Source organism: Podarcis bocagei (assembly GCF_964188305.1).
Source record: "Podarcis bocagei genome assembly, chromosome: 8".
Lineage (NCBI taxonomy): Eukaryota > Metazoa > Chordata > Lepidosauria > Squamata > Lacertidae > Podarcis > Podarcis bocagei.
The window spans coordinates 65,788,156-65,800,673 of NC_138133.1; the positions used below are offsets into that span (position 1 = coordinate 65,788,156).

General features: G+C 42.1%; 1 protein-coding gene across 9 annotated transcripts in view; it reads right to left on the reverse strand.

Annotated features, from left to right (window-relative positions):
• RUNX1T1 (RUNX1 partner transcriptional co-repressor 1) overlaps nucleotides 1-12,518 on the reverse strand; it is a 152,874-nt gene that overhangs the window by 1,983 nt on the left and 138,373 nt on the right. For all 9 annotated transcript variants that reach the window (XM_081204676.1, XM_081204677.1, XM_081204679.1 and 6 more), the window contains one exon: nucleotides 1-2,586. This exon is cut by the window's left edge and continues 1,983 nt beyond it. In XM_081204676.1, the coding sequence (XP_081060802.1) occupies nucleotides 2,311-2,586 (276 nt within the window). In that variant the 3' untranslated portion in view covers nucleotides 1-2,310. The remainder of the gene's footprint in view (nucleotides 2,587-12,518) is intronic.

Here is a 12,518-nt window from a genome sequence, read left to right on the forward strand (position 1 = left end):
TGCACAGAACACTGCCTTGTCTTTGAGAGTGCTTCGGATGAGGGAGAACAGGAATAAAATTTAGAAATGCGCCGCAAAACGACGTTCACTGCGGGGCCTTTAAATGCACCTGCCTTGTTATGCTGACTTGGTGGGAAAAGCACACAGCCACCTCTTGTGCTGCTTAAAAGTGACAAGTTGTTTCTGGCCTGGACCCTGGACAATGAAGGGTTAAATGAGTGCCTTAGTCGGACATGTTTAACCTGCTGATCATTTGGAAAGTAGTAATGGTGCTTTCAGAATTCAGATTTTGGTCCATCAGAACAGTCTTTGGCTGACTTCCCTTTTTTATTTTTGTATTTTTGTAATAATACTGTAATATAACCTGGCATTCAGCAGTGTTAAAGCTGTCAATCTACACCTCAGCATTTGGAGCTCTTCTCATCATCATCATCATCATTATTATTATTTCTCTTTTGTAAAATCAGAAATACCTAACGACCTTACAGTGATATGCATGCACTGCTTTTTTTTCTTTTCTTTTCTTCAAAAGTATGATAGCCTGTTTTATTTTTTATATTTTTTTTTTATAAAAAAAATCCCTATTAGTGAATTTTGGAAAAAAAGAGGGGGGGGGAGTGGGGAAAGGGGGAGAAAGAAAAATAAAAATAACCCACCACTATTCTATCCTACAGATAAACTCGGTGAAATGGCTCTAGCATCTTTTTAAAAAGAGATAGCCCCCCAAAAAGCATGCCTAGGGAGTCCTTGTGACAGTGCAAAATACATTTATGTACATCCCTCTTACAAAAACACCAATATGTTAGCATTCCGGGAAGCATGCTAAGTTTTTTCCCCTATAACAGAGTGAAATAGCAGCTCCGAAAGATAGCTTTTTTTCTCTTTTTCTTTTCTTTAAGACAAACGAAAAAAAAGAGGGGGCGGGATTTCTTCTCTCTTTTGAACTACTAGAGAAATATCACTACTACATACAGATATAAAAGCAGCATAGAAAGTTACAGGTTTCTCACCTACTAGTAATAAAGAAGACTAAATGTGAGCATGGTTAACTACAATGCATTTTCACATTTGTCCAACACATTTACAAGAAAAAACACCATTGGGAAACCTCACAGGACAGAAGTGTTATAACACCAAGAGAACTACTAGATTTTTTCCCCATTTTTAATATATCTTTTTTTTTCTTTATTAAAAACCCAGACAGGATGGGATGGAAAGAATTTTGGAAGGGTTCTGGAGCTGGAGTCACTGTTTTTTTTATCGTCGTTGTTGATACAAAAAATGAATGAGGTTGAATAGACCCGATTGTCTTACTCTGTGGAACCTTGTAAAAAAGTGAAGGAATTTTTTTAAGCTTTATATTTTGGGGGGTGGGGCGGGGGTGGGGGTAGAGGCAGCTGGTTGATGTTGTAGCTGCCAAAATGCTAATTAACTGCAGGCTGTGTCCTTATTTCTGTACTAAACAGGAAAACAAGAAACAAAAACAAAAAAAACCCAAAACAAAACAAAGAACGGAAAGGAAGAGGAGCCGTTTTGTACGATGGCGATTTTTTCCCCTTTGCTGCTTTTTTTTTTAAAGTCCTACATCCCACTGCAAGTCATCTTCCATTTTTCATTCTGTTGACCTGGATATTATTATATTTCATTCAGAAACAAGAAAAAAATGAACATCTGTGTCTCCTTCCAATCTGCTGCACATCTGCGCGTTTTTGATGCGGGCCTTCAGAGTTCAGTCAGTAACCCACGGACACTATACATCTTCTTCTTAATATGTCTGCTGCTGTTTTATCCAATGCTCATGCCCTTGAGGGTTTTCTCTCTCTCTCTTTTATTTCTCTCTCTCTCTCTCTAACTCTCTCTCTCTCTCGCATTTTTTTATTATTAAATCCCATTATTGTTATAAAGAACATTGTGACTTTATATTATTAGCATTTTTGCTTTCAACAGCAATTAGCAATCTCTTGGTTTGCTGTTTGGTAAAGCATCTGTTAATGAGGTCATCTAGTTTAAAATCCCAGCTACTGGAAAATAACAGGGAGGAGGTCAAATCTATCATTTTGTATGTGTTAAAATTATCTGCTCTTCTCAGTTTCCTAAAGGAAAGGTATCTTTGTTTTCCAGAAGAAGTCATTATGACCCGTTACTGGCCTTCTGTGTTTTTTTTTTTCCTTTTCACTTCTACCTCAAGATACAGTTTTAAGTTGTTTTGCAGTATTGAAACGTGACAGTTCAGTAAAAACTGTCTGAGGATGAGGAATTTTGTTTTGTGTTTTTGTTTGTTTTTGTTTTTAGTAGTTCTGCGGTTCAGTCTTAGCGAGGAGTCGCTTCTATGGTGGACGGAGTCCCAGGGGTGTTTGACCGCGGAGTAGCTGCTGGTGGTGTGTCAATCGGGCTTCCGGCTCCACTGTTGGGCGTTGCGGAGGAGCTGACTGCTGGTGTCTCTCCTTGCTGCTGGGCTTGAAGTGTCTGTCCACAGATGTGGTGGTGTTTCTCCCAGTCCTTATGCTGGCAAAATGAGCCACAGTATCGCGCCGTGTTGCAACCGCTGCAGGTTTCACTAGCTTTACGGCCACAGTTCCAGCAACTCTGTAGAAGCGACGGAGAGAAAGAAAGACAGAGCAAGGCATGTCAGTCATTTGGCTGGAATGTCAACATGAGTATTTATGGAATATTAGCATAATATACTTGCTAACAGCTGGGTTGGACCTGCTGTCCTGTGAACGGAAAGGCTCCTTCCATTCACAGAAGTGATTTGGATCTAGTAGAGAAGCGCTGCCGGAGGAAGGGGAGCGAATTTTGCCGATTCCCCCTTTCTTCTGCAGGCCCTGGTGCTATTCCTGAGGTCCATCAACCCTCCAGAGTAGACTTTCTGGAGGGCGCAGGGGAAAAGGGGATCACCAAAGATAGCTTTCTGCCTGTAGGAGTGTCTCCAGAAAGAGACTTCTGCTCTGGGTACCTCTGGATCCCACCCTTAATCTTGGCCTAGTTAAAAGAATCGGAGATATAGATTGCAATACCAAGCGGAAAGGAGTCAACTGTTTTTTCATCCCATTTACAGCTCTGGGCAGTTTCCAAAATGCAGGGAGCTGTCTCAGGGTAGAGCGAGAAACAGCTGCCCACAGGACATCTAAAGAGGGACCATAGGTCATTATCTACAAGGTACCATATGCTGTAAGTACACAGGCTTTTAATTGTTTTTTGGGATGAGGGGGGAAGCACCCCTGGGAAGCGGCAATACACTCATCCAGAGAATTGGCCCATCTAGTTCAGTACTGACTCCGTTGGCTCTTCTGGGCTTTAGAGGGGAAGGAAAATGCCAAGGATTGGATATGGCACCTTTTGCATGCACACTGAGTCATGGCCATTCCAAGTCACACAGGGTTCAGTAGTGATCAGTTTTCTAGGCCATCTTCACATTCACACAAATGGTAAACTTAATCACTTTCTCTGTGCCAGGCGTTAAATTGTGGAACCTGCTCCCCGCAGAGGTGCGTCAATCATCTTTAATGTAAACCTTTCACCATATGCTGACAATGCGCTTCTTCATCCTGGTCTTTGACAAGTAAGGTAACATGTTTTGCGGGGCTCACTCCTTTTTTTTTTGCTGAATTTCTACGGATCTGTTCCATTTGGAATGGATTTACGTGCCCTCTGTTTTTATTTGTTTTTATAATTGTATACTTTATTGCGGGGACCTTATGGCGAAGGGTAGGTGAGATATTTTTATAAATAGGTAGGAAAGAAACCAAATTAACGCCATTAAAAATAAAAATAGTAGTAACTAGAATTGCTGGACATCTTAAATATAAAAGTATAGTTGTGTACACACCATACATTTAAAGCACATTTGTGCAGGCTGTTGAATTTTATTTCCAACCAGTGCTGGGGCATCCTCCTCCATTGCAACTGAACTGATGCAGGTCAGTCTCAGTAACACATAAAGATCTGCCTGACTGCCCAAACCCTTAGTATCTGCTACCTGAGGCAGCCACTACCTTCTGCCTACCGGTGGGGCTGGTCCTGCAAAGGCTTAGATGAAAGAAACCCCATGCATCCACCATCTTCTGGATGGTAGCTTAACCTTTCTAAAACAAAACCAGTAACATATTCAATCTAACAGAAACGTTTACAGACTCTCCAGAGTTTCTAAAAGGCCTCTTTAAACCTGTGTGCCATAGCAGACACATCAAGATTCAGTTTGTAGATGAGTGCAGCACTCTTCTGTATCACTAAACTGCCCATGAAGCTCCTTCAGAGACAGGTTGGGCAGCTGCTGCCTCACAATTTCGGGACTTTGTTCTCCTGAAGCCATGCAGCAGTTAGAGCTTTAAGTTGACATGCAATTAAAAATAAACTAAGATTTCTCCCCTTCCTGTGCAAATCCTCCATAAATATTACAGCAACCTTGCAACCGTGCTTACACACTTTGCTGTTATAAAAGTTGCAGGCCCAGGCCCAACACAAAGACCGTGTTGGTTATTTGTGACATATAAGGGAAGGTTGGCCTTTGCTAACTATAAGCCACCCTAGGGCATTGATTTACAACCAGTGGTTCAGGACCTGCTACTGGTTCATGGCTTGAGCCACAATAGCAACACTAACACTATACAAATCAGGTCCTCCCTTAAAGAGGGCACGTATTGTGGTGAAATCCAGATAACCAAAACCCTGTGTTGTGGGTGGGTTCTATTCGTCAGCCACAGCACCTGATTGGCAGGTCCCTCGAAGATGGGTGCCATTTGGCCAATGGGACACAGTTCAAATGGTTCGAGGAACCAATTTAAGCCCATGCACGTGACCCAGAGCTTCCTCTTTCGGTGCGTGCATCGGAACACCCGCCCACCTCTCCCTACTTTTACGGCTATGCAATTGACCTTGCTATGCCGTCATGTGTCGTCTGTCATTATGACAGGGGCACAGCAGGAATTTCCTTACTTGGTTGACTGGCTGCTGCCATTTGGGTTTCGCCTGCCGCATAGCAAATTGTCACAACTTGTAAGGTTGCGGATAGGCTCTGGTTCAGGTGATAGGGATGGGGGGAGCGGTCTCGCCATCCCTATGTGAAGGGTATTCCGTTAAAGGAATCCAGGGACTCGATGGTTTGGTCAACCCCTGAGAGGGGGTTGTGCCTGTGCCTGAGTCCAGGGGGACATTTGGATGGTGGAGTTAGCCCATTCCCGGCTTTCTGCTTATCCAGGTATTCACCCTTGGCTGACCTGTGCTGGAACCTGGGTCAGTGCTACCTGCATGGCAGGGAGCTAGTCGAACCAGAGTTACTTTCTGTAATCAATAAAGTTGTGGCCTAAATTCTGCCAAAAACCAAACCAAAATTTGAGTCATGTATGAATTTATTTAGGGGGGAAGTTTCTGGGTCTGAACACGCAAATATATATATATATTTTAAAAAAGGGTCCCCACTTGCACAAAGGACTAAAAAGTTGGTCCCTGGCCAGAAAAGGTTGAAGATTACTGTTCTAGGGTTAAGGAAACTGTATTAGACTTCCCTGACAGGGAATCAATATGCTAATAGGTTTCCACCGCAGTGCTGGTCAAGCAAGCCCGGTTACACTGCTCAAATCTCATTTCTTTCTATTAAAAAGAAGGGCTGTGTTTAAAAATGCTAAGAAGTTCATTCCCTGCTCGCGTTTAATTCCAAACAACAAATTCCTTGTTAAGAATACCGCCAGCTGACGGCGTCCTCCAATTCTGCTCCCTTTCGCTCCCTGCCAAGTGGGAAGCCACCAGAAAGGATGCCTGCTGCTCACTTTCCTCCAGCTTTGCAATGCCAGCTGGATGGCTGGAGCAGAGCCAGCCGATAAGTGAGATTCCTAAACTACAACAGAAATCCCAATTACCAGGAAAGAACAAAGACCTAAATCCAAAACACTGTTTTAAGGAAATTAAACATTTAATCGGAGTCAAGTGGCTTCTTTAGAAAACAGTCCCCGTGTTAGATTTACTCTCTCTTTTTGGCACAGGAATGTTTTGGCAGATGCAAGAATAGTTAAGTGTCCAATACTCATTGCTCTCTCCCTCTCCCTCTCTCCTCACTAGATTGAAATCAGATGCATGCAGCTTTCCTAACTCAACTCATACCGATTAAGCCTGCAGACTAAACCAGGTAATTACAAATGCATGAACTGGGATTCCCCCCCCCTTCTATTTGCAAAAATTGTTCCCATCTTTTAAAAACTCTTTTTAAAAGGTGGAATTACCAACACAGAGAAACAGATGTTTTTTAGTGGTTAAAATTGCTGGGAATACAGACTCCTTGTCTATCATCAGCTGGCTTTGATTCACTGTCCGTGGTTTCAGGTTTGTTCTGCTGACACTTTATCTACAGGGAATGCAGAGGGCTCATTGTAGTTTTCATTTTATTTTCAAACAAAAGATAATCGCAATGGAAAGAAGTTTCCAAAATTATAAATGTGGGAAAGGCAGGAGATTTCTAATAGAACACTATTAAGCTTATGATAAAATACTTGGGTTGCAAACCAGCAAGCCATACTACAAGTGCACAACCGCCATTCATTTCAATGGAGCCACAGAGGAAATCTTATCTACGCCTCACTGAAAGGAACAGAAAGTGCTGTTATTAGTCAATTCTATGCCTGGAGAAAGGTCCCACTTCTACACCTTCTCCCTGGAAACCAGCTCCTGGGTGAGCTAAGAATATTGCAGATGCTGAGGTTTCATGCTTCTGAATTTCCAAGCTCTCGTAGCTCAGATATACTGGCCGTGGCTCTCCGGAGTCTACACATCTCCTGCTGCCTGGCCTTGGAGATGTCATGTCACAGACGGAACCTTGGACTTTCTGCCTTACCACTGAGCTATGGTCTCTGTCTCTAGGTGGCAATGACCAATTCATGCAAATGGAATGTGGGGCGGCTTAGTTCTCATGTGGACACAAGTCCAAAACAGCCATAATTTTATAAACTTGACATCTCTTACTCGCCTTTTCTCTAAATCAAAAAGTCTTAGATGCTGCAACCTTGCTTCCTAGGGGAGTTGCCCTAAATTGTTTTGGTTGCCCTTTTCTGAACCTTTTCCAAATCTGCAATATCCATTTTTTTGTGGTGAGGCCACCAGAACTGTTCACAGTATTCCAAATGCTGCTTCACCATAGATTTCCATAAAGGTATTATAATATCAGCAGTTTTATTTTCAGTTCCTTTCCTAATGATCCCTAGCATGGAATGTGCCTTTTTCACAGCTGCCACACAGTGGGTTGATGTCTTCATCCAGCTACTATGACCCCAAGGTCTTGCTGCTGGTCTGTCATCACCAGTTTAGACCCCAGGAGCGTATATGTGAAATGAAGATTTATTTTGCTCCAACAGGCAGAACTTTACACTTGTTTACATTGAATTGCATTTGCCATCTTACTTCGTCCCTCGCCCCACAATTTACTCAGTTTGGAGAGGTTCTTTTTGAGCTCTTCACACTTTCTCTTTTTGTTTTTAACAACCTTGAACAATTTGGGATATCATCAGCAAACCGAGTCACCTTACTACTCAATCCTATCTCAGTATTGTTTATGAGCAAGTTAAAAAGCACAAGTTCCAATACCGATCCTTATGGGACTGCACTTTTTACATCTTTCCATCCAGAGAACTTGTCCATTTATTCCTACTCCTTGCTACCTGCAACTTAACCAATTCCCGATCCACAATGGGACCTCTCCATCTTATTCCTTGACAACTAAGCTTATTCGGGAGTCTTTGGTGAGGTCAAAAGCCTTTTCCAAGTCCATGTTTGCTATGTCAACCAGATCATCTCTTTCCATATGCTTGTTGACACTCTCAAAGAACTCGAATAGGTTTGTGAGCCAGGACTTGCCCTTGCAGAAGTTAGTGTAGAGCCACCATTCATGGCCTTATCCGCTGCAATTCAATCCAGGCTGTGCTGTTATTGGTGTATGTCAGGCATAAACTAGTGTTGCTTACATAAACGAATCCCTTTGTGCTCAAACTTTAAATGACAGCAATGTAATGGCCTAGCCACTTTGATGAGACCTTCTCTCTCAAAATAATTGATTGCCTCATTGTAGTTGTCAAGTAGATAAAGGATGATGACAGCTAATTGCCATTGAGTCCAGCGAACTAAGCCAGCGAAACAGGCTGCCATTCTCATCTGAAACAACAGAGAACCCTTGACTGGACGAATGAGATGCACAACAGGAGAACTTTTCTGGGTTACCTGGTCAGTCCCTGTTGGAAAACAAAATGTTGACCTAGGCATGTTGATATGGCTTGATCCACCATATCAGTTAATGAGTTCTTAGATGTCAAATCAACAGGGATAAGGTTTGTAAGGTTTATCATACATATACTAGATGCTGCAGATAGTTACGTGGTCATCATCTAACACAGGTTTAAAAATGTTTAAGGCCACTGAAATTGAGAAATGCAGAGTGGATCTCCTTAACCTGGAAAGGGCAAGGCATAAAATCCAAGGATTTGCTTATGTTGACCTTTTTGTATACATGACTCAAAGCTAGTCTGGCGGTGCTCTGCCCAATTCCACTGGCCCTATGTCTTCTATGGAATCACCAAGGAGATAGTTAAAAAATGGCTCAATATATAGGACTTTTTCAGATCACACACACTTCTGTGTTTTTGTTTCATTATTCCATCTACAGGCAACTGAGCACTTCTAACCAATCAGTGTGTAAACTGGCCTTTACACCAATCAGAATCTGGATTAAGCAAGCTTGAATACCACATGTGGTCTTGGCTTCATCTTCTATAATAATTACAAATTCACATATTAAAGGGTGTTTATGTAGCTGAAGTATTTTCTACGCTTTTGAAAATCTATTTATAAGAGTATTCTAACAATTATGGTCCAAGTTCATAAGTTCATTTTTCTAGCCAAATTCTAGCCAAACTTCTATTAGGCAATAGTATTAACAAAACAATACAGAACATACATTCATAATATAAAAATCCATAGCCAAAAAAAGACTTTGCCAAGTTCCTGAGCCTGAAAACACAGTTTCCCTTGTGCATCTCTGACAACTCCAATTCTGTTATTATTTTGCCTTTTTAAAATCCAATGATGCAAGAGAGAGAAGTTACCAATAAACTCAAATCCAGCTTGATTTCAGATTAAACCTGAAATCACCTGAATGACAGCAACAATTTATAGTGAATTTATTGAACTCATTTTGCAGCCAGTGCATAGAGGGACATAATTATATATTAATTTTTTAAATTTTCCTGATTGCTTTGACAGTATTGTCTATCAATATAGATGATTATCACTAAAAATGTCGGAAACCCCAGAATCTCTCCACTCTTCACCCACTTTGAATATGTGAACACAAATATAGTTCAAGTGTGTTCTGTGATAAATTAATATGTTGTCACTTTGCAAATGCCTATAAATACGTGAATTTACCAATATGAACTGCAGCAATGCTCCACAGAGTTCTTTCATTTAGGTGTCACACTTTTGGCTGTGATCTCCAAAGTCTGCTAATGGGGGGAGATGCTAGATGTGGTGTTTTCAAAACGTACAGCCGAGCAAAATTGCAACGCAGATAAACCCAACATAATATTGTTGGATCAGCTGCACTTGTGTTTTTATCTGAACAGATGTCAGAAGAAAAGAAAAGCATCTGCTCCAGCTAGCAAAAACTCTACAACCCACATGGGCAGTGAAGAGTACGGTATGTGTAAGATTCTCCAGTGTCATTGTACGTTGGTACAGGAAAACAGATGTTTTAACTTTTCTAATAACCTTGGCAGTAGGTTCACTAAGCCATTCGTCCTCACTATTTAAATTCATTTGCACAACTCATAAAGCCAAGCCAAGCACAGCAAGTCACTAAAGGAGAGCATGTTCACACATGGTTTGGCTCCTAGCCAAATAGTCTTCTGATGAGTGCATCATTTTTTGCCTAGCTTCCTTTTCTATAGCTATAAAGAAGTGGTGAAGAAGTTATCTGTTGACGGGTTGTTCTACTTCTAAAACATCCTTTCTTCCAATGAAATTAAGTAACCAATTAGCACAACTAGACCAATTCTTTCATTTATGTTGGAACTTTCCCTGTTTTTATTTTTTTAAGCTGTGGAGAAAGGTCAATTTTATGCTTCGTGCAGTAGCAAAGATACGTTCAGGTGTGTGTTAACGCAACTTTCATTCAAGTGAAATTATGGAAGTGGTAGTCTAGCCTTGGAAAGAAATAGGTTGAATTCGGGAGCTCCTTTAATTAAAGATGTGACTTAATCAATTCCTTCGTCTTTGGATCCATAGAAGAAGCAATTGATTGAACTATGGTTTGAATGAACTGCCTAATGAGTATTGCAAACCATTCTGTTTGGAGAGTTTGCCTGAACCATATTTCCCCCCATTCAAACATAGTAACAAGCAATGGTATAATCAGAAGAGGACATCCTTGATTAAACCATGCAGGCCAGTAGAGGAGGGAACGCTTGGGTGGCTCATTCCTGATTCTGTTTTGAATGCATTCATAAGCCCTATTCAGACATTTGGGGCGAACAAGTGTGGGCTTAAAGTTTGGAAGCTGTAGAGCAGGGGTCAGCAAACTTTTTCAGCAGGGGGCCAGTCCACTGTCCCTCAGACCTTGGGGGGGTGGTAGTCGGACTATATTTTGTTTTGTGGGGGAATGAATGAATTCCTATGCCCCACAAATAACCCAGAGGTGCATTTTAAAGAAAAGGACACACTCTACTCATGTAAAAACACACAGATTCCTGGACTGTCAGCGGGCTGGATTTAGAAGGCGATTGGGCCAGATCCGGCCCCTGGGCCTTAGTTTTCCTACCCATGCTGTAGAGGCACGTGTGCAAGTCTTGCTCACTAACATCCCTGTGCAAGCCAGCAGTCCAAACCATCTCATGGTCCAAAGGTCTAAGCATCAAAGCCCATGTTATTTACCCTAACGTGCTCAAAAGTCCTCTTCAGCCCCTTGTGCGAAATGTGGCAATTTCTGAAGTGAGGATATATGAGGATGTTGAGGTGGAACTTGAGTGTTTGCCCTCTCCCACTCCAAGCCCACCCAAACTCTCCACAAATGTCTGCTGAGGGCTATGAACGGTAAAAGAAAAAAGTTTGCAATGTCTGTTACTAGCCCTCGCACCCTTAGGTTAGTAAATAGGGATTTACAGAGCAACTGTATCCATTAATTACACCGACTGGGCAGGAAAGAATGCTCAAGCCAATGGAACCCATGATCTGGTAGTGGAGAATTTATGCTACACACTTGCACTACTTGGCTACACTAAGCACAAAGGCAGGTGTGCGTGGACTGGGGGGACATGACAAAGAGGGAACAGGAGTTAGCTGGTATCCTGTGTTCACTAGGGCTCAGTTCCACCGCCAACAATAGCACAAGTGACTACGGAAGACTTCTTTGAAGTCAATGGAGAGCCCCAGAAAATTCCCATATGCCCACAATGGAGTTAGGATTCTGACTACCTCTGCAGTCCATCACACTGCACAACCAGCAGTCTATAAGAGCCAGCGAGAGGACACAGGTGTCAAAGAGCAAGATGCAAGGCATCATCCCTCTGTAGGCTGGCATTACTAAATTGTAGAACCCGCAATCTGAAGACATGGACTCGTAAGAGTTGTAGCCACTGTTAATCCTACTCAGAGTAGACCCATCAAAACTAATAAACTCGGCTAACGTAGGTTCATTAATTTCAAGGAGTCTACTCCTAGTAAACGCTAAAACCTTATGAAAATAGAAAGTGGCAGTCCTGCTGGGAGGCTGTTGCTTTGGCTCTGCCCCACCGGGCAAATCGCTCCTGGATTCCAGCCATGCAAAAGTCAGATATTTCTCCTCCCACAGACAGGACAGTAAGAGGCATTGTCACAGTTCAAGGACACATTCCATCTAGGCAAATACATCTGAAGAGGACATGGAACAGGGTTAGTGAGAGATGTGACTTGGAAATAAGTTATGCAGCTTGGAGAGGGTGTATGGCGAAGTGAGAGCCCCAAGGGTCAGAGAGAGAAACACCCCCATATACATTTCTAAATACATTTTGATACCAATTTTGGAGCTTAGAACTGCATTGGAACATTCAGGAATTGAGGAAGTCAGTGGATAACAGAGGGTGGTATCCAAGAAAGTAGATCCACTAGCTCAAGGATTTCTGCTTGCTTAACAGAACTTCCCCTCCTTGTCATTGCACACCCTCCCCAAATTCCCTCCAGAACATGAAGGGATGCATGGGAAGAGGAGAGGGAGAGAAAGTTTTGTTGTGCAGCCAAAGTCTTTGCACTAGCAGATCCGACTTCACTGGATTTCAATAAGTTTCAATATGCACATTTGCCTGGGTCAGTTCATCTTGCAATTCAAAAAGTTCAAAAGTCTCAGGCATCCCTCCAGGTATCAAACTCACTCCTTCCTGGTAGATATTTAACTTTCTGATTTAACTTTTCATAACAAAAGAAAGTCCTTGATGTAAATCTGTACAGAGAGGACTGTATTTTAATGATCATAGCAGACTGCATTCACAAAGACACTGCCTTGGCATATCTGA